The sequence below is a fragment of the Ursus arctos genome, unplaced genomic scaffold (assembly GCF_023065955.2).
Source record: "Ursus arctos isolate Adak ecotype North America unplaced genomic scaffold, UrsArc2.0 scaffold_29, whole genome shotgun sequence".
Lineage (NCBI taxonomy): Eukaryota > Metazoa > Chordata > Mammalia > Carnivora > Ursidae > Ursus > Ursus arctos.
In genome coordinates, this window is record NW_026622974.1 from 34,464,074 (window position 1) to 34,486,777 (window position 22,704).

Sequence of the window (22,704 nt, forward strand, 5' to 3'; positions counted from 1 at the left end):
AGTACCTTATTTCCTTATTGATTTCCTCTCTGGATGATCTTTGGAAAAACTATTATTTTCTTTATAACAAGTTATAATTAGGACTAGTGCATTTTAAGGCACCTAAGGAAATTAAACATCTTTTTAAAACTGTACTAAATATTTGAGATTTAAAGGAATTGTAAGCAATTTGTAAATATTCCCCTGTTGCTATTAATAAAAAGCCCTCCATTTGGCGGTAAAATTTAAGCTTTTAAATTTATATAGCAAGTATGTTTTCCATTTTCTTCCAGTTACTGGCCTTCTCTGTGCTATGAAAAGTAGATTATCAAACCAAGCATATCTTTTTTTTTTTTAACCTCAAAATATCTTCTGTACCATGTTTTTTTAAACTTTAGCATGCATCAGAATCCCCTGGAGAGCCTGTTAAAACACAGACTGCAGGGTTCCACTCCAAGTTTCAGATTCGGTAGAACTGGAGTAGAGCTCAGTAATTTGCATTTCGCGCAAGTTCCCAGTAATTTTGATCTTAATCCGGAGACCAAAATGAGAACCACTGATCTATGATTATACTCAATTACTCCCCTTCAGTTTAAGAGAAATAAATAGCACTTCTCTCCAAAAAATTTTACTTTGTACTGTTGATTCCATCTTCATCTTTGTTAATATCTGTAATTATTCCCTCTATTCCCAGCTCTCCAATCTCTGTATGTACTGACTTCCTTTCTGCCTTCTTGATGAGTAGACTTCCATTTTTAAAAACACAAAAAACAAGTGTGCCATCTAACTACCGTTTTTGTCTCTCATGCATTTACCTGTTCACTGACAAATTTCTAGATATCCTTGAACCAAAACCTCTACATCCTCTTTTCTTTGGTACTTGGATCATCTCTGAATCAATTAAGAGTCCCAGTAGGGAAGAGGTAGCACTCTCAACTTGGATAAATTATTAATAAACTATAAAAGTGTGGGCAGGACATAGGAAAACTACAATGGATACTGCAGTAACCTGAGCTAGAAACAATGAGATGATCCTTTGTCATTCCTAGATCTGAGTGAGTGAGAGGAAGTAACACTTAACAGAATCTGGAGAGAATGGTCCATGGGAAGCAAGTTGCCTGATAGGAGCTATGACCTTCTGGTGAGGAGTGTAGACCATAGCAATACCATGGAGGTAGGAGACGGGGGCCAGGGGGAGGTTCAGTGTCTCTCCTCTTCTCAATATGCCAATATTATGCTAGTTGCTCCAAACTGCCTACAGTAACCAGAAGCCAGAAGGAAAATGAGCTAGTTGATAAAATTCTTGAGTTCAGCCTCACCACACAGGATAGTGGAGAGAAAAATAGAGAATGGATCTGAGGTCAAATAGATGATATCCAGCACAGTCCATACCTTTTGATCTTCAGCCTCTATTCTTGTCCTTTATTTAGGTAACAATTTCTGCTCTCAATACAGAAAACAAAATTCTATAAGCTGCCATTTCATAAGATGATGTCAATTCAATATTCTTCTTATGAACACATGGAATAATCTCTAAGATTCTACATATGTTAGATGATAAAATACGTCTCGATAAATTTAAAAGGATCAAAACAATACTAAATAGGTTCTCCAAATTTAACAAAATTAAACACAGAAATAAACAAAAGGATACTTAGAGAAATTCCCAAATATTTTGAAATTAAACAATATACTTTTAAATAATCCATGGTTCAAAAAAAGCAATCAAAAGGAAATTAAAAAATATTTTGAACTGAATGAATGAAAATGAAAACACAACATATACAAATTTATGGAATGCAGGTAAAGCAGTGCTAAATGGTAAATTTATAGCTTTAAATACCTATATTTGGAAAAAAGCTCTTAAATCAATAATCTAGATTTAAACATCTAGAAAAAGAACAGTAAAAGCTAAAGCAAGCAGAAAACAAGAAATAATGAAGATCAGGGTTAAAACCAATGGGAAAAAAATAGGGGAAACTATCAATGAACCCCAAAGTTGATTCTTTGAATAGATCGACAAAATTACTATGGTCAAGGGAAAAAGAGAGAGAAAACACAGACCCAAAATCAAGAATGAAAGTGGAGACCTCACCACCAATCTTACAGAGATTAAAGGGATTAGAAATACTGTGAAGAACTTTATGCCAACAAACTAGACAATTTAGATAAAGTCCTAGACACCTAAATGATTGAAACTGACTCAAGAAGACATTTAAAAAATCTCAGCCTGCAACCTATAGAGAAAATGAAAGAAACTGAATTAATAAAGATTTTCGCACAAAGACAAGCCCACATCCAGATGGCTTCAGTTGTTAATGCTAGCAAACATTTAAAGAATAATACCAATTATTTATAAACAGTTCCAGAAAAGAGGAGGAATACTTGTCAACTCATTCTACAAGGCCGTTATTACACTGATCCTAAGCCAGAAAAACATAACAAAAGAAGAGAAAACCACAGACCAATATCTCTCATGAATTATAGAAGCCAAAGTCTTCAAGTATTAACAAATCAAATCCAGTACTTCTTTTGGGTCAATTTCTTGACTTACTGGTAAATCACTGAGCTGAATATTTTTGTCTTTCAAACTTATCTGCGTTATGGTTCAAGATTTTAAATAAAACACATAAAAGAAAGAAAGGAATGGTTAGTCTGTGCTTTCAGAATATAAATTTAGTGAAAGATAAAGGCTAATAGGAAAACAGAAGTAATGGCAGAATATGACAAGTACCCTATTATAAGGCATAAAATGCTAAGAGGAATTGGGAACTCAGTCGATCCATGTATACTACTGTTTTTTTCTTTTGAGACACTATGGGGAGGAAAAAAAAAACAGGAAAAAGTTCATGAAGGAAATAGAATTTGGGTTGCCTTAATCATGGATAAAGAGAATTTCAATAGGTGAAGAGAAAGAAAAATTTAGGGAGAGATCTGCATGAACAAAGCAAAATCTGTTTGGGAGAACTATCAGGTCAAGTTTGGCTCTCCCACCACATGTAGAATTGGGGGGAAAAAAATCACTTGAAGGCCAAACCAAGGAAATATGAACTTACTCAAACTGCAGAGGGAGTAACTTAAGGTTTAAGTTTTCAAAGTACGGACAAGACATATGCTTTGGGGCTATTAGCTTGGGAATTAACAAGTTTAATGGATTGGACCAGGCAGATGGAAAAAAGGGAGAGCAGCTGTGAGACTAAAGAAGTGGTTCTTAACCATGTTCTCAACCTTTCAGGAGGTAGTGAGATCAAAACCATTTTCATAAGTTGTCATTTGCCATTTTCTATCTCAGTCTCTCAAGTTTCCAGATATTATATAACAAGTGACAATGCAACACATTGATTGCAGAAGCAGCTAGGAGACTCTAGGAGTCCTCTATTAACCCACACAGCAAAGACCTAAACCTGAAATGCTGAGTTATATGGTTTTATATATAAAAATATAAAATGATCCCAATCTTAATTTTGTTTTATAAAACAGTTACATTTTCATTAAAAATGTTATTTAACATATGATGGTTTATGATTTTTTATAGGAACTGAATTTTTATAGTTCTAATTTTGAAAACATTAAATACAAATAGATGTAACACATATAAACAAAAGCTCTTTGGAGTTCTCAATATTTTTTTTATCAGTATAAACCTTTGGTCCTAAGACCAAAAGGTCTGAGAACTTTTGGAAAGAAAAAAGGACTTAAAACACAGTACTAGTAATGAGAATGAAATGGAAAAGTAATGATAGGAGTAGGAGAACCAGTAGATGTGGGGGCAAATGGGGAAAGAGATACAGTAGAATCCAAAAGTTCAGCCCAAATGATTTAGAAGAATGACAAAATAAGAGATAAGGAAATAAAATAGATCAGGAAGTTTTGGGGGTTATCAAGAATTCAGTTTTGACACAAATGAAATGCCAGCCAAGCAGCCAAGTAGAGAGACATATAAAAAATTAAATAAAGACTAAGATGCAGTTTGATGGTTATGTGTGTAGGAATGACCAGGTTGTTCTGGTATCTTACATAATTGAGCATCACTGCAAGCAAAAAAGATACACATAAGCAGTACCGTAAATCTTGGATCACTTGTCCCCAATTCTTTGGTGGAAGGTTGTTGTAGTTTCTTCTGAAAAGCTCTCTTAAATGGACAATTCGGGAAGCTTCTGGTTACATTTATCTTTTCTAAGTGCTTTTTATACGTTCTCAGTTTTGGTTAAATTGCTATAGACAATTAGCAATTTCTAAGAGGCACGGCTCTAGGGGAATCATACTGAAAAGACAGACTTCATTCTCATTAGTCACTTTCTCTGGAGTTCACTTTTTTTTTTTTTTTAATAAAATGAAGACAATATGCAAGGTTAATCTATTAGGCTTCTTCAGATCTAAATTTTCTGAAACCGCTATTAACACCCTTATCATGAGCAAACACATACACTCCAACCTCCAAAAAGAGTTACAGAACAAACCTAGATATTCACTAGAAATCTCAACTGTCTGTCATTCCTATATAATATAAAGTAGGAATCTCTTAAACTTGTTTTAAAAGCCACTTCTTTTGAACTTTAAGAGAGGTCCTAAACCCTATTATTTTGTCAAAAAATTAACTTTTACTTAACTGGTAGACTTGTCAATTTTGCAAGTTTTCAGGATATTCTTATTTTACACCTCCACCTCCACCAACCATCACCTCTCCAGGCTGAAGAGTTCTAGGACTGTTATATCTTAAAAACCTCTTCACTCCCCTGATCCTTTAAATTGACAATTTCTAGACTGTTATCAATTCTACTAAGTCTTGAAGTCAAGGAATTAAAGATGAATTAATTATTACTGGCAGAATAATACTGTTGGGGGGGGGAGCACCCCATCACTTTCCTGGGCTTTTTGGTGGTAAAGTATTAGGTTACTATCTTCATGGAATTGTTTATGAAAAGTTACAGTGTATAGCATGCTTATCTTTCATTTTACTAGGAAAGAATTCTTTTTGTTTCCCAATGAAATTTTATATAACACCTCGCTATATAAAATGGGCCACAAAGTACAACACTCTAATGGAGGTTAGTAAAGGTCTAAAGCCCCACAGACTCAGTCAGCCCTTCTCCCTCTCTTCACATCCTATCCAACAAAGGCTCTTTAGGGTGCTTCCCAGGCAACATAGAGTGCACTGTGAAAACCATCACTTGATAGCATCTTCAAATGTTAAAGATGCCAATATGCATTAAGAATCAAAGCTTCATATGAAATAAAGCAATTACTTCAGAAGGCCTCTTTACTGCAATTTCAATAAAACATAAAATCCATTTCTTCTCAATTTAGTTAAACATAATTTAAAACCTATCACAGATGCATCTTAGGAAAAATGACTTTTTTAAGCAGTGGAGGAATGAAGACACAGCATCAATGCAAACAATACTGGCTATAATACAGATCAGGAGGAATAATTAGTAATTCCCTCTGTGGTAGATGTCAATATAGTATAAGATATCAAAGACACATTAACAGTAAAATGGATCAAGATTATTTTTTATTGCACATTTGCTTACAAATTTGCTGTGTTAGGTAGAGTTAAACTTAACTCAAGTATTAAGTTAGTTTCAGCCATATTTCCATCACCTGAATTATAGCAGTGAATTGCCTATATATTCCCCTAGAATTATGTTTCAGAAACTAGACATTAACCTTCCCAATCTGTCTCATTTATTGGAGCACAGATTTAACATTTGTTTTTTAAAAATTTAACCACTCAGAACCAAATAGCATACTGTAAAGAAAACAATGTTTATGTCTATTCATGTAACTCAGCATCAGAGAACTTCTGATTACATACTATTGTAAAGGGTCTTCGAAACTATTCAATTCTTGTATGGATAATTAAGCATTTATTTTGGAAAATTTTAATATTTTGAGAAATTGATTCTTTCTCTAATCAGGCTTTTATAAGGTCTCCCCTCCCCACCAAAAAACAACACACAATGACTCCAAATTTAAAAAAGGAACCATATCTTGGACTAAGCTTCAGAATAGTATTCACATTCTCTTTTCACCGTACTCCGTAGTTTAATGTAAAATGGGCTGTACAAATTGAAATAATATGGTATTTGAGCAGTTCACGATTTAAATAGACCTGGAACATTGATGGCCTGATCAAAAGAGACACAAGAATGAAAACAACTACTACTGCAAACACAAAATTTTGGCCATTAATGGATCAGAAGTAATGGCTGATGCTCCTACTTTAAGCTCATCAATATCATATATATTTAAAAAAAAAAAGTGACAACAGATATTTGACAAAATCTTCTAAATTATTTATCCCAAATTCTCAAATGGAAAGTTATTTTTAATGCCTTACTCTTAAATTTTATACTTCAATCAGTCATGTTTTCCTTTGCAGACTGTTCAAAAGAAATAATTCTACTTAAACTTTTGACCTAGTAAGTTTCCTCTCACACATTTTTACATAAAAAGTGACTAAAATCACAATTCTGTGGCATTTGTTTTTAATCATTTAAACATTATATACCTAAACTGCCCTAAAGAAATTAGATCCTTTCTTATTCTAGCTAGAATGATGTTATCAAATTTGTAAGACCTCTTTTCCATAGCTCTTCTTTAGAACAATCATGATTTATGAAAAATGCATTTCAACTCCACAGCAAATCAGCATCCATGCTTATTCCACATAGGTACTGCTAGTGGTCCCTGTGGTGTCCTTTCAACAATGACAAACTCATCAGGGTTGCCAAATGCCTCATAGAAAACCAATAAATCCTGTATCGCACGCTCTTCAATCTGAAAATTAGGTGAAAAAAAATTGCTTTAATCTTTTAGCAAGATTACATTAGCTTTCCAATTTCCTTTTGTGGAAGTACCACTTTCTATGAATACAATGCAGCAGAATTAAATTAGGTATCTTGCTAGTCCCTCAGCAAGTAGAAGGCTTAAGGCCTGAAGAAGAATAATCAGATACCCACCCTCCCTTAAATTTTAATCTTGAGCAGAAGGAAAAAACCCCTGAAAATAGTTGTTGGTATCCATTTATTCCAATAACTTCAGTGAGATACTTTCTGCTCTACAAGTCTTCTAACTCTTCAGGGCAACGGTGGGTCTTATCTGTTTCCAAGCCTGGCTCCCTGGTCTTTCACCTAAATCTGTGGAATTTTAATATCCCCCTAATAATTTCTCTTTTCCATAAGTTAGCCAAAGTTGGTATCTGTGGCTTACAATCTAAGAACACTTACTGATACAGAAGCACTAGATAATGCCAAGTTCATTATTGATTACTTTTACTCTAATATACATATATATTTAGAGAGAGCATGTACGAGTGTGGCAGGAGGGGGAGAAGAAGAATCTTAAGCAAGCTCCACTCCCCAGTGTGGAGCCAGAAAGGGGGCTCGAGCTTATGAGCCTGAGATCATGACCTGACCCGAAATCAAGAGTCACATGCTTAAAGGACTGAGCCACCCAGGTGCCCCTATTGATCACTTTTAAACACTAAAATGGTCTAAAGCACCACCAGTGCTTAAAAAAAAAAAAAAAAAAATTACCCTTGTGACAATTTATTTGTTCTAAATTAATTATCCTGAATTCCTTCAATTAATACTATTGAGTGCCTCAGTTTAATTTTATATTAGACTTTAACATGATAAATATATGCACCTTTGTGATGAAGATAAACATAATTTTCTTAAGATGAAATGTAGTGTAATTCTTCTCTAAATTAAGACCATAAGGGCACATTACTTACCTGAATCAAAGCCAAGGGTTTTTCTCGACTTCTGATAAGAGCTGCTTCCTGCTGTAGCTCTTCTTCTACAATAGATGCAAAAGTGACTGGCGCTACCGTGGAAGGAGCAGTCAATGAAGAAGACAGCCAGGGACTGAAAGAATAGTAACAATGAGTTCTCATTCATCTTCCCAAATTTTTGCATATAAATTCTCTAAAATATACCTCAACAGTGTTACATTTTTATCCCAGTAACCTGCAATATAAAGGGAACTTGGAAACTTTTGCATTCTCTTTACAGAATGGTAAGGTAAGAAACAGAGGAAAGGAGAGCTAATATTTTATTTGGATCACTGCTAGAGAGAAAACTAGAAAACACCGAAAGGCTGGATGGAGCAGAAATTATATAACCAAACAGAAAGGTAACTCAAACTGCGGAGCAGACTGTAGTCAGAAAACCCATTCTATTCAATATACTACTCTCAATTTTTAATATTATCTTTCACTGCTAGACAATAGCTTAGCTTTGGAGGCTCCAAAGCTAATCAATTAGCCTTACTTGTGACTGTCTAGAAGTGATAAATCTGAAATATGGTTGCCTTCTGGTCCTGGGGTACCATGAGTGGAGCATCTGCAAAACAAATGCCAAAACTTGAGATTAAAACTTCTAATATTAGTAAAACTGTTTATTAATAGAAATACAGAGGAATAATTGTAAGTGCTGACTCAGGATACAACTTAACGCGTGGAGTCAGACTTACCTTTAAAATTGTAAGTAAAAAAAATCTATAGGGGCACCTGGGTGGCTCAGTCGGTTAAGCATCTGCCGTCAGCTCTGGTGATGATCTAAGGGTCCTAGGATCAAGCTCGGCATCGGGCTCACTGCTCAGTGGGGAGTCTGCTTCTCCCCCTCCCTGTGCCCCTCCCCCCATTTGTGTGTGCACGCATGTTCTTTCTCTCAAATAAAAATCTTTTTAAAAAAATCTATAGGCAGTTATAAAATCCTGTGTATAAAATACCATAGAGGAAGATCTTGCAAGAAATGGTCTATTTTTTCTAATAACATTCATATAACCACTTACTATTATCAAACATACATTAGGAAATACAGAAAACTTTGTAAATAAAGTTTTACAGTAATAGTTTATGGATAAAAGTGAAAAATTAGCACTAAGTTTCAAAATACATATAAACCAGACAATTAGCAGCTAAATTTTGTGAGCAACTAATATAGTACATAGTTTGATAAACCAGGAATTATAGCATGGAAATATAAGATATGATTTCTATGTTCTATGAACTCACAAAATGAGGAAACGATATGTGACGTATAGGAGAAAATAATTTAAGACACTATCTAACAAGGACTATAAATCAAAAAAGATTTGGTCATTAGGCCTCATGGAGACATCAGTAAAAGAGGTACAGGATGAGGGGTAGCAAGTACTCTTGTAGGGGAAAAAATTAGAGACTGGCCTAATTGTGGAATTTGACAGCTAGAAAGATACCTAGAGATTGTCTGGATTAATGAAATGCCCTCTTTCAGGAATGAGCAATCTTAGCCCTAGGCAGGTCGAACAGAAGTCAGAGAATGAACAAACAGGGTCTAAATATTGACTTCCTGATTCATTCATGGATCATTTGTAGAGTTAGTAGGTATGTGTAGCACCATGGTGCTGAGAACCAGGCTGATTAAAACTCTATCCCTTCAGGAGGGAAAACGGAAGGGGGAAAATCAGAGAGGGAGATGAACCATGAGAGACTATGGACTCTGGGAAACAAACAGGGTTTCAGAGGGGAGGAGGGTAGGGGGATGGGGTAGCCGGGTGATGGGTATTGAGGAAGGCACGTGTTGTGAATGAGCACTGGGTATTATAAGCAAGTAATGAATCACTGAATGCTACATCAAAAACACTGGCTAACTGAACATTAAAAACAAAAAAATTCAGTCCCTTCCCCACTAAAAACTCTGAGAGATTTAAAAATCTATTTATAAACAATGATAAAACAATGTGAGATAAAACAATTGATACTTGTACCACTTTGCACAAAGTGGTATGGATTCACAGGAGAAATTGACATGAGGGTACATGCTGTTGGCTTCACTGAAGAAATGACATTAAAGCTGAGGAGAGTGGCACGAAATAGGGTTTCTGGTTGTACTAATATATGGAATGGTTAAAGACTTTGGTGGCTTAAGTAAAGATAGGCTGTTCTTTTCAATAAATAGAATGATAGGATTAAGAGTTTGGAAGAGATTAAAAGTGAAACAAAGTTAAAATGAACCAGTAGGGCCAGAGTACAAAATGCACTGAAAGCTAAAACATTTAGAACTGATGTATGGGCAAATAAATTTACTGGCAGTATTTTTATATATATTATCTCATTTAATATTTACAATACTCTATAAAGAAAGCATGTATTATCTCCATTACAGTGATTAGGAAATTTAGACTCAAAGAATACTATATATAATTGCCTGACTCTCAAGTTGGGAAGTAGCAGAAACAGAACCCAAAGCAGGTCTTTTTCACTCAGAGTACAGTATGTTTTCCATTATCACAAACCTGCCTTTGTTTTTATTATTCCCCTTAGTTTACAATACATTCCACTACAAATGTCTTATTCTGTAAGGACTGGCTCAAATATCACCTTCTCTCTGCTCCTCTAGCACTTCAACTACTATAGCTTCCCACACTGTGTTGTTATTGTTTACACATCTGTCTTAACTGCCAGACTAGGCTCTCAAGGTACAGCACTGTGCCTCATTCATGTGTCCAATACAACACCTGGAACACAGCTGTTTGTAAAAACTGAATTAAAGAATAAATAACAGAATCAGAAAGCCAAAGGATTTTAAGTATGAGATAAAAGCAGATTTTTTTTTTAAGTTCCTTATTCCTTTGAATTACTGATAACTTTATTCTTCTAGATGTTAGGTCCTGAATGAAGTGAAGGTAGGTATAGTTATAAGTTCTCAGTTTTAAGTTCCAGGACTTGAAATCTACTAGATGCTTGACCTATGACGTCCAAATTAAGAGAAGTCTCCAGGATGAAGTAGAAGACTTCTAGCCAGGAGAAAAATGAAGCTAAGAAGATGAACTAGAAAGCTACTAGAATAAATGTTACAAGATGACGAAAGAAGGAAAGGAGAGACAGAAAAAAGGAAAGGAGAGAGAGAGTGAGAAAGGAAAATGAAAGGAAGGAAAGAAGGAAAGGGAAGGAAGGAAGAGAGAGAAAGAGAGAGAGAGAGAAAAGAGAAGATCCAAAAGTCAGCCCAAGGCTAGAAATCAGAGGCTTTCTAGGGCACTAAAGCATAACATGGAATAAACACAAATGACTTGAGTGGTGTTCAAAAATCCCTCTGGTGTCTGGGATTGGCCAAAAGTGTTTGACACACTTTCAAAGAAATGGAAAAATATTGTAGAATCAATTATTTAATTAAGCAGCAGCAGCTACAAGCTGTTTGTGAAAATAGTACAGTACTGGCTAAAACAAACTGAGTATCAGGACTAAAGTATCTTATATAGGCCTTGTTAAATCAAAAGTTAAGCAATCAGAGCTTAAGTATAACAACTTACCTGGATAACATTTTATAATTTATAAAGTACTTCCAATATATATTATCAGATATAAACCTCATCATAAACTTGCATGATAGACATTATTGTTCTTATTTCATATGTCATGAATCTGGTTCAGAAAGGTTCACAGAGGGGCTACTGTGTTAGACTGAAACTCAAATCGGTTTTGTAAGATTGTAATCCCAGAAGTCCTTCCACTAATGATTCTTCAGTGGATAATCTCATTAATTATAAATTTATCCAAACCACCAAAAGTCCATGAAAATTTCAACTCAGAATGAAGCAAAACTGTTAAATTTGATTAAACAAATATCAAGGGGCGCCTGGGTGGCTCAGTCGTTAAGCGGCTGCCTTCGGCTCAGGGCGTGATCCCGGCGTTCTGGGATCAAGCCCCACATCAGGCTCCTCTAATGGGAGCCTGCTTCTTTCTCTCCCACTCCCCCTGCTTGTGTTCCCTCTCTCGCTGGCTGTCTCTCTCTCTGTCAAAAAAAAAAAAAAAAAATCTTAAAAAAAAAATCAAAAACACGCTAAGCTTTCAGATAATGAATGCAGCATTTTTAAGCTGTAGGTATTTGCAACACAGAAACAGACATCTCAATAGACGATCTGTACAAAATTTTGCCTTCTGAAAATAAAAGCAACATTAAAAGGATGGCTAAAATAAAATATTTTTTCAGGGATTTTTGTTCAAACTGAACGTTAATCTTACCAAATTTAGACTTTGAGAATAACTAAATTACTTCTTACTCATATTGTTGACTTTTAATTTTTTTGAGTTCTGTATTAGCTTAATTACAAAGATTTTTATATAAGTTTAGAGCTGATATAATAATTTTCGTCTTACAAGTAATTTTCCTTACCGATAAGAAACACAAGATCAGTTTCTGCCCAGAATTACATAAAGGGGTATTTAAGTGGAAGGAGATGAAAGAAAACACAAGAAAAAATGAAAAAGAACACGTAAGTAACAATAAACACATAAATTCCACAAATCCCTCTTTTCTGCATTTTAACATCCCCAAATAACATTGCCATTCCTGGATTTCCCTAGCCTTGGGGAGAAAAAAAATCACATTTTCTACAATTAAAACAAGAATATATGATTTGAGGAATTTCCTAAGATGAACTCCATTACACATGCCACACAAATTCCCTGAAGGACCATAGCATTTGTCTTCCAGCTGTAATTCTCACTATTACCTGTATAATACTGTATAATATTACACTATTACCTGTATAAAATAAACTGTATAATGTATACTATTAGACACTCCTTTACAATTTCCAAACCAGTATAACAGCAGAAGCCACTTTGCCCAATTAAGAGCCTTGATGTTATAGCACACTCTAGTGATCAACTATGAAACCACAGATCTTCAATATTTTATGACAGACTTCTCCAAAGAAAATAAGAAAATTTCAATCTACAGTGTTAATATTTAAAATACAAAAATATTACGAAAATGAACTTCATGTTCATACCTTACAATTTACACACCTAAAGCATACAATATTACTTACTCATTAGAAACAAAGGTTACCTGAAACAGCTACAATTTTATCTCATTTATTCGTCTTGTTCTCACTGAGCACCTACTACATGCTAGAAAATATTCTAAGCATTGGTAATTCAGTGAGAAGCAGAGATCAATCTCTCACTGAGACAACTTTCCTCTCCTATGCTTTCATTGAACATATAGGTAGCTACACAGACATTAAAATACTTGCAGCTGAAAACACTAAACAAAGAATCACACTAATAACTGTGAAAAATACGATGAGTGCAAAGTGCTATGGGAGCATATCATAGAAAACTGACCCAGTAAGGGAAATCTGACTTCTCCAGAGAATATGACTGAATAGAGACTGAAAGAAGAATCAGAGTCAACTAGTCAAAGGGTAGGTAAGTGGCAAGAAGTAAACGGCATTTGAGAAACTGAGAGGAAGAACAAGATAATGAGAATCCAGAGATGTTAAAAGAGAAAGATAAGAGATTGGAAGAAAACAGACTATGTAGGCATAGTACCCTCTAGGTCTATCCATGTTCTCACAAATGGCAAGATCGAATTTTTCTTTATGACTAAGTAATATTCCATTACACACACACACACACACACACACACACACACACACACACACATCTTCTTTATCCATTAATCTATTGATGGATACTTATGTTGCTTCCGTATCTTGGCTATCGGGAAAAAAATGATGCAATAAATATAGGGGTGCATATATCTTTTTTAATTCATGTTTTTTCTTTGGGTAAATCAGGAAGAAAATATCAGGAAGAATTCTGGAAGAAAAATCAGGAAGAATGAGCTGTTTTGTGTTTTTGTTTGATTTTGATTTTATGAAAGGGGTTTGAGGAAAACACTGTTCGGTTTTAGGCAAGGTATTTCTGAACATTCAAGTAGGATGGAGATACCAAGAAGACAGCTGAGTAAGTCTGAAGCTCAGAAGATAGTTGTGGGCAGGCAATATTTGAGTCTTTAGTGTATAGCTGATAACTGAAAATAGAAGCTCATGAAATGGTGTAGAAATAATATAAAGTAAAATGAGAAGATGACCTGTAATTGAACTTCAAGTAGAATGAGTCATATAAAAAGTTCATGGTTTTGGCAATATGGAGGTCACTGCTGAACTTAGCCTGAACTGTTTCAGTTTAGTAATGGGACTGGAAGCCAGACTGGATTAAGAAGTGATTGGGAGCTGACAGCTCTTTTGAGAAATTTGGCTGTGAAGGGATTAGGGGATTGGTAATGATAAGACAACTGTTAGAAGAAAGTGTGGGGGATGACTGAGGGATTCATTACCTCACCCACACCACATGAGAGAGATCTAAGCATATACAAAACCAGATGGGAGGTATCCACCTAAAAGGATAAGGCTGAATATCCACAAGAAAAGAGAGGGATAATTAATAGCTTAAGGCTTTTAAAGTGGAAAGGAGTAAAGATACCAGCACAGATATAAATATTAACCAGAGATAGGAAAAATAACTCTTCCAGTGCAAAACAAGAAAGGAAAAATAATGAAAAAAAATAGAGGCAGATTTATGTGTTTCACAGTAAGAAAATAAGGAAGTTACATGTCTATTTAAAAGCCTGGTCTAGATCACTCATCACACAACTTGCAAAAACCAGTGGTATTCTTCTGTTTCTCTTATATCAATAAAAAGACTACACTATATTCAATTTTTAAAAATATTGTGATAGACGCAGGATCATTACAAGTATAACAACCAATTTTTTAAAAAATTTCTAAAAAACTTTGGAATAAAAAAACGTATTGAGATGTACAAATAATGACTTTTTAAAATATGTTTAGAATTATGTACATAATAGACACATTTATGAAATAAATACATAAATGCATGTGTATGCATACAGTGGCGCTCAAATGTAGTTGAAAATAAACATTTTTACTGTGAGAATTTAACAACACTTAAAAGCCTACCTGTCACTTAGGAATGGAATAAAATGCCCTTCCCTCAACATCTTTAAGAATACAACTTACAAAATACTGAATAGTTTTACATTGTTTAGGTTCAGTCATTTTCAGTGTATCCTAAAATGTTCACCAAACTTTGTTAGTACTTTTTTTCTGAAATACATTTTGAAACTAATTTAAAAAAAATACATTCAAATACTTTTAATACATTGAAGATCACTGCCATGTTAACTTCTATTGTCAGGTTAATTCATTTTTATATCAATTCAAGAAGAAAATTTCTTCTGCCATCTCTGTTTAAATGATGTATGATCTTAGAGAATCTTAAACATGTGTAACTATTTCCGTCAGAATTTTCTTAATATTAGGCAATTAAATGTTGAGACTAGATATAATTTTTCAATATGTTTTATATACTTAATTGTGTAAGGTTTCTCTTCTCTTCTGGACTGTGTGTTCTCTATGGGCTGGGGCTATGTTAATTTTATCACTGTAACTCTAAATATTTGTCAATTTTAAGACGACAAATGTCTTACATCCAATTCTGTATTTATGACCCTAACAAACCAGCCTTAATATTCTCACTTTTTCATAAGTAAGCATATAAAAAGTTTATCTATTTTATATGTTAGAGTTACATTTAAGATTTTTATAGTGTTCCAGTAATAAAAGTTTTCACAATAGGGACAGAGGCCAAATGATTTCTTCAGATTCTTTCTGATCTCTAATTTTCCATATTGTAAGTAAATGGCTCAAGATCTTTGGTCCCAAATGTACATTATAAGGCAGCCAGTCACAATATCAACAACAAAAATATTTAAAGAGTTCAATTAAACCAGTAATTTCCAAAGTTGTTAGAAGACTTTGACAGTTCCTCCAAGTTGCTTACAGGGCAGATATGATGAGGTTAAACTATAGTATGGCTCCCAGACCCCTCTTCTTGATTCAATCAGAGAAATTTATATTATTCTGCTTGATAATATTGGAATTAGACCTAAGATTTCACATTAAAAACAGTTTAAGGGGAAAAGGTTTAACAAAGTGTTAAAAAAGCTTTACCATTATGTAAAACAACATTAATCTGGTCACAGCTGACATTTTTAATTACATTTTTGTTTTGTCTAAAATACTTTAGGGATTAATATTTCTTTGGGAGACGTCATATTAGCAGAAATAAGAAAAAAAAAATTCCATTTAGTCAACCAACTTGAAACACAGTTCTTTCTTCCAACACTGGGCTATCTAATGCTCCAAGAATGTTCCTTTTTGTACAATGATTAAGATAATTTACATACCATGGCAGGAAAGCTATTTTTATTAGAAAATTGCTTTTAAATTATGTTTAGATTTTCATGTTCCATGTAGGTATTTAAAATATGAAACATCTTTTAAAATACATTGAATTTTAAAAACTAGTATCAAAAACAGCTAGAGAAAAAACTGGAAACACCCGAAGGTCCAGCAACAGATGCAGATATATGGGTTGCTTTGTAACAATGAAATACTACTCAGCAATAAAATAGAATGAACGATACACATAGCAACTTAGATAAATCAAAACCTATATACTGAGTAAAAGAGAATTTTTAAAAGTACAGACTAAATGATCCTATAGGTATAAAACTAGAATATACAACATAGCCTCTACTGACATAAGAGGATTTGCATAAAGAGCAAAATGGGGAAGGGAGGAAGAGATTAATTACCAAGGGGCATGAGGAAACCTCTGAGAATGATGGCTATAGTCACTGTCTTGAATGTAGCTGGTAATGGTTTCACAGGTGCATACATATGCCAAAACATCAAGCTGTATACTTTAGATATATACAATTTACTATAAGGCAGTTATACCAAAATAAAGCTTCAAAAAAAGTAGATATGTTAATTTTGAATGTAAAAGAATGTGTAAAACTCTGCCTGATAAATTTTTAAAGATTGTATCAGAATGTAAAACCACCACAGAATTTTTTAAGGTAAAAAATCTTTAACTTATTACCTTGCAATTTTCGGAGCCTGGGAATTTTCTATTCCTTTAAAACAAACTTTTTTGACATGATCTCCTGAACTATGGCCAGTAACAGATTTTTTTTCTTCTAAGAAATCCCGGAATGACTTGGATGAAACCGAATACAGAGAAGAAGATGCCCTGCAAAAGACAACAGAGATCATGTTAAAACATCCATTTTTTAAAAGGTCATTGCTAGAAATCACAAGGAAGAAAGGGAGAGAATGTATACAAAAATTTTACAGTGATGATATATAATTAGTTTTTAATGTGATGTTGGATTCCTGCTGTCAGTTGTGAACTAATCAAAATGATATGATAAAAAACAATGGAGACCAACACTGAAGATAACCCAGATGTTGAAATTAGTAATGATATTAAAAACAAGTGTTATAACTATGCCTCCGGCAACAATAAAAAATGCTCAGAACAAACTGAAGAATAAGCTCAGGGAAAAGAAACTATGAAAAAGAATAAAATAGAAATTCAAGAACTTTTAATACAATATTTAAAAAACAAAATTCACTGGATGGAATTCACAGCCAGTTGGAAAAGAATCGGTAAAATGAAGATAAATTAACAAATTTTTAAATCTGAACAGAGGGAAGAAAAGATAGAAAAAAAATTCCACCATGGGGACTTATCAGATAATATCAAAAGGTCTACCATAAGCGTAAGTGGGAGCACCAGAAGGAGAGGTTAGAAATATGGCAGACAAAAATATTTAAAGAGACAAAAATATTTAAAGAAATTTCAAAAGCCAAGCATTCCCCAAATCTGGTGGAAGGTATAAATTTAAAGATTCAAGAACTTTAGCAAACCCCAAAGAAGATCAATCTAAAGAAAACCATACTTAGGCACATAATAAGCAAGCTGCTAAAAAGCAAAAATCAAAAGAAAATCTTGAAAGCATCTTGAAAAAAATACAACACAGTATGAAAACACTTAGCTTATTAGAAACAAGGAAAGCCGAAAGACAGTGGAACATCTTTAATGTGACAAAAGGTAGAGAAAAAAGCTATCAATCCAATATTCTAGATCCATATGAGAAACTTGGACAAGGATCCTCTCCAAGCCAGGATCAGAAATGATTACAGTCCTCGCTGAACCTGGATTACAGCAGTGTGGGAGACTTGAGCCAGGGGCACCCATAAGAAATAACTCAGTGAAGCATGACCTAAAGGAACTATGAGACAACATACATTGATTGTTTTAAGCCATTGTTTAGGGATAATCTGTTACAAAGTAACAGATAACTAATATAAGATACCACTGGAATTAAAAAGATAAAGATTATAAGAAACTTTATGTAAATAAATTTGACAACTTAGATAAAATGGACAAATATCTTGAAAAAACAATATTAGGGGTGCCTGGGTGGCTCGGCTGGTTAAGCATCTGACTTCGGCTCAGGGCATGATCTCTGGGGGTTGTAGGATCAAGCCCTGTGCTGGGTGGGGAGTCTGCCCTCTGCTGCTCCTCCTCCTCAGGCACTCCCTCTCTGAAATAAATAAATCTTTAAAAAAATATTTATCAAAGATAACAAAAATATGAAATAAAAAAAATATATGGATCTATCTCTATTTCAAAAATTTAATTAATCCCACCAGTTTTTTTAATTGTAGAAGTTGACAAATTGATTCTAAAATTTATATGGGAATACAAAAAACCTAAATTAGCCAAAGTATTCTTAAAGAAATACAAAGTTGGAAGAAGATAAAACAAGTAAGAGTAATCAAGACAGAGTGGTACTGATATAAGGATTAACAAACAGATCAGTGGAAAAGAATAGCTCAAACACAGATCCTCACATATACAGTCATTTTAATTTCAATAATTAAATTCCCAAAACAATTCAGTGGTAAAAGTATTTTATCTATAATAAACAAATGGTTTATAGAAGGAAAAAAACCTTTACCTTTATCTCACACCATATCCCAAAATTAATTCAAGGTGGATCACAGACCTAATGTAAAAGCTAAATATCCTAAAGAAAACAAAACACTATCTTCATAGCTTGGTGGTAGGCAAAGGTTTCTAGGACTTATATAGGAATAATCATCAAATAATGAAATGGCGAATTAGACTTAACCAAAATTAAAACTTCTGATCAAAAGACATTGTTCAGAAAAGAAAAAAAAAAAAGAAAGAAAGAAAGAAAGAAAACAAAATATCTGCAAAACACCTATATGACAAATGACTTGTATCCAGACTGTAAAAAGAACTCCTAGAAGGGTGGCCTGGGTGGCTCAGTCAGTTAAGCATCTGCCTCTGGCTCAGGTCATGGTCCCACGGTCCTAGGATTGATCCCCATATTGGGCTCCCAGCTCAGTGGGGAGATTGCTTATTCCTCTCCACCCTGCTTATTCTATCTCTCTTACTCTGTCTCTTTCTCTCTCTCAAATAAAGAAATAGAAATTTTTTTAAAGAACTTCTAGAACTCAAAACTAAAAAACACAAGTAATAAAAGACTAGGCAATTTCAGGAGTTAAGATGGCGGAGGAGTAGGAGACACCGCTTTCAGCCGGTCCTCCGAGTCGAGCTGGATAGGTACCAGACCAGCCTAAACAACCAGGGAACCAGCCTGAGACGCAGGAAGACGCATCTGGATCTCTACAAATGAACATCTCCAGCGCTGAGTATTGAGGTACGAAGCGGGGAGCCATGAAACTGTGCACAGATATCGGAAGAAAAACGGAAGGGGGAGGGAGCCGCCGCGTTCGGGCGCTGGGAAGCGGTAGCCACTTGCATGGGAGAGCGGGCGGGGCTCGCGGACGGCACCCGCAAAACAGCACACTGAGACCGTGAGCAGGGTGCGCGCGCCACCAGGCATCTCGCGGAACACCGGAATCCCGGTGCGCTCACTGGATCCAGACTGAGACCGGGAGCTCCGGGAGCGGGAGCGGGGCGGCTGGCGGCTGGCGGCATTAGAAACACAAAGGTCAGAGACGCACCGGCCCTGGAAGTGAGGGCTGGGACGCTGGGTGTGGAGCGCACATCCCGGGACGCTGCAGGGTTGAGCAGCACCAACAGAAACAGAGTTAAAGTGGCCAGAACATCAGTGGAGAACGGGCCGCAATCCCTCTGTTCTGTGACAGAGGCTGAGATTCGGCCGCTGCTGCTCTGACTCTCAGAAGAGGCACAGCAAACCGCCAGGGAAAGCCGCCAGAGAACAAAAGCCTGGAAATACCGGCTCAGGGAGTGCCCATCCCCATCCCCCCTCGCAGGGGACATGGAGACTCTACCCAAACAGGGTTGCCTGAGTATCGGCACGGCAGGTCCTCCCCCAGAAGGCAGGCTGAAAAATCAAGAAGCCCACAGCCCGAGGCGCCTGGGTGGTGCAGTCATTGAACGCCTGCCTTCGGCTTAGGGCGTGATCCCGGCGTTCCGGAAAGGAGTCCCTCATCGGGCTCCTCTGCTGGGAGCCTGCTTCTTCCTCTCCCACTCCCCTGCTTCTGTTCCCTCTCTCGCTGGTTGGCTGCCACATAAATAAATAAATAAAATCTTTAAAGAAGAAGCCCACATCCCTAAGATCCCTATAAAACAAGGGGCACAGCCTGGGACTCAGTCAATAATTTGGGCTCTGGACAACCCCGCAACCTCTCATCAGAATGACAAAAAGGAGAAGCCCCCCCCAGCAAAGAAAAGACAGTGAGTCTGTGGCCTCTGCCACAGAAATAATGGATATGGATGTAACCAAATTATCAGAAATGGAATTCAGAGTAACGATGGTCAAAATGATGAGTAGAATTGAAAAAACTATTAACGAAAAGGTTACTGAGAATATAGAATCCCTAAGGACAGAAATGAGAGCGAATCTGACAGAAATTAAAAATTCTATGAGCCAAATGCAGGCAAAACTAGAGGCTCTGACGGCCAGGGTCGCAGAAGCAGAGGAACGGGTTAGTGAATTGGAGGATGGGTTAATAGAGGAAAAAATGAAAATAGAAGATGGTCTTAAAAAAATCCACGCCCACGAATGTAGGTTACGGGAGATTACTGACTCAATGAAACGATCCAATGTTAGAATCATCGGCATCCCCGAGGGGGTGGAGAAAAACAGAGGTCTAGAAGAGATATTTGAACAAATTGTAGCTGAAAACTTCCCTAATCTAGCAAGGGAAACAAACATTCGTGTCCAAGAGGCAGAGAGGACCCCTCCCAAGCTCAACCACGACAAACCTACGCCACGTCACGTCATAGTGTATTTCGCAAATATTAGATGCAAGGATACAGTATTGAAAGCGGCCAGGGCAAAGAAATTTCTCACGTACCAAGGCAAAAGCATCAGAATTACGTCAGACCTGTCTACACAGACCTGGATTGAGAGAAAGGGTTGGGGGAGCATATTTAAAGCTCTTTCAGAGAAAAACATGCAGCCAAGGATCCTTTATCCAGCAAGGCTGTCATTCAGAATTGATGGAGAAATAAAGACATTTCAGAATCGCCAGTCACTAACCAATTTTGTAACCACGAAACCAGCCCTACAGGAGATATTATGGGGGGTTCTATAAAAGTAAAAAGGCCCCAAAAGTGATACAGAACAGAAAGTCACAGCCAATACAAACAAAGACTTTACTGGCAACATGGCAACATTAAAATCATATCTCTCAGTAATCAGTCTTAATGTAAATGGTTTGAACCATCCCATAAAACGTCACAGGGTTGCAGATTGGATAAAAAGAAATGACCCATCCATTTGCTGTCTACAAGAGACTCATTTCAAACCCAAAGATGCATTCAGACTGAGAGTAAGGGGATGGAGTACCATCTTTCACACAAATGGACCTCAAAAGAAAGCTGGGGTAGCAATTCTCATATCAGATAAATTGGATTTTAAACTACAGACTATAGTTAGAGACGCAGAAGGGCACTATATTATTCTTAAGGGAAGTATTCAACAAGTGGATATGACAATTATAAATATATATGCCCCCAACATGGGAGCAGCAAGATACACAAGCCAACTCTTAACCAGAATAAAGAGACATATAAATAAAAATACATTAATAGTAGGGGACCTCAACACTCCACTATCAGAAATAGAACACCCTGGCAAAAACTAAGCAAAGAATCAAAGGCTTTGAATGCCATACTCAACGAGTTGGACCTCATAGATATATATAGAACACTATACCCCAGAACCAAAGAATACTCATTCTATTCTAATGCCCATGGAACATTCTCAAGAATAGACCATGTTCTGGGACACAAAACAGGTCTCAACCGATACCAAAAGATTGAAATTATCCCCTGCATATTCTCAGACCACAATGCTCTGAAATTGGAACTCAACCACAAGGAAAAATTTGGAAGAAACTCAAACACTTGGAGACTAAGAACCATCCTGCTCAGGAATGACTCGATAAACCAGGAAATCAAAAATCAAATTAAACAATTTATGGAGACCAATGAGAATGAAAATACAACAGTCCAAAACCTATGGGATACTGCAAAGGCAGTCCTAAGGGGGAAATACATAGCCATCCAAGCCTCACTCAAAAGAATAGAAAAATCTAAAATGCAGTTTTTATATTCTCACCTCAAGAAGCTGGAACAGCAACAGAGGGACAGGCCTAATCCACGCACGAGGAAGCAGTTGACCAAAATTAGAGCTGAAATCAATCAAGCAGAAACCAGAAGTACAGTAGAGCAGATCAACAGGACTAGAAGCTGGTTCTTTGAGAGAATCAATAAAATTGACAGACCACTGGCAAGACTTATCCAAAAGAAAAGAGAAAGGACCCAGATTATTAAAATTATGAATGAAAAAGGAGAGGTCACGACGAACACCATTGAAATTGGAAGGATTATTAGAAATTTTTATCAACAGCTATATGCCAATAAACTAAGCAATCTGGAAGAGATGGAATCCTTCCTGGAAACCTATAAACTACCAAGATTGAAACCGGAAGAAATTGATTCCTTAAACAGGCCAATTAATTATGAAGAGATTGAATCAG

The 22,704-nt window shown here is 35.8% G+C and overlaps 1 protein-coding gene across 4 annotated transcripts in view; it reads right to left on the reverse strand.

Annotated features, from left to right (window-relative positions):
• Positions 1–5,477: 5,477 nt before the first annotated feature.
• The window catches only part of IBTK (inhibitor of Bruton tyrosine kinase), a 95,210-nt gene continuing 77,983 nt past the window's right edge, over positions 5,478–22,704 (reverse strand). For all 4 annotated transcript variants that reach the window (XM_026507005.4, XM_044387095.3, XM_026507004.4 and 1 more), the window contains 4 exons: positions 16,733–16,882; positions 8,259–8,330; positions 7,721–7,853; positions 5,478–6,762 (listed from right to left, as the gene is read on the reverse strand). In XM_026507005.4, the coding sequence (XP_026362790.1) occupies positions 6,631–6,762; positions 7,721–7,853; positions 8,259–8,330; positions 16,733–16,882 (487 nt within the window). In that variant the 3' untranslated portion in view covers positions 5,478–6,630. The remainder of the gene's footprint in view (positions 6,763–7,720; positions 7,854–8,258; positions 8,331–16,732; positions 16,883–22,704) is intronic.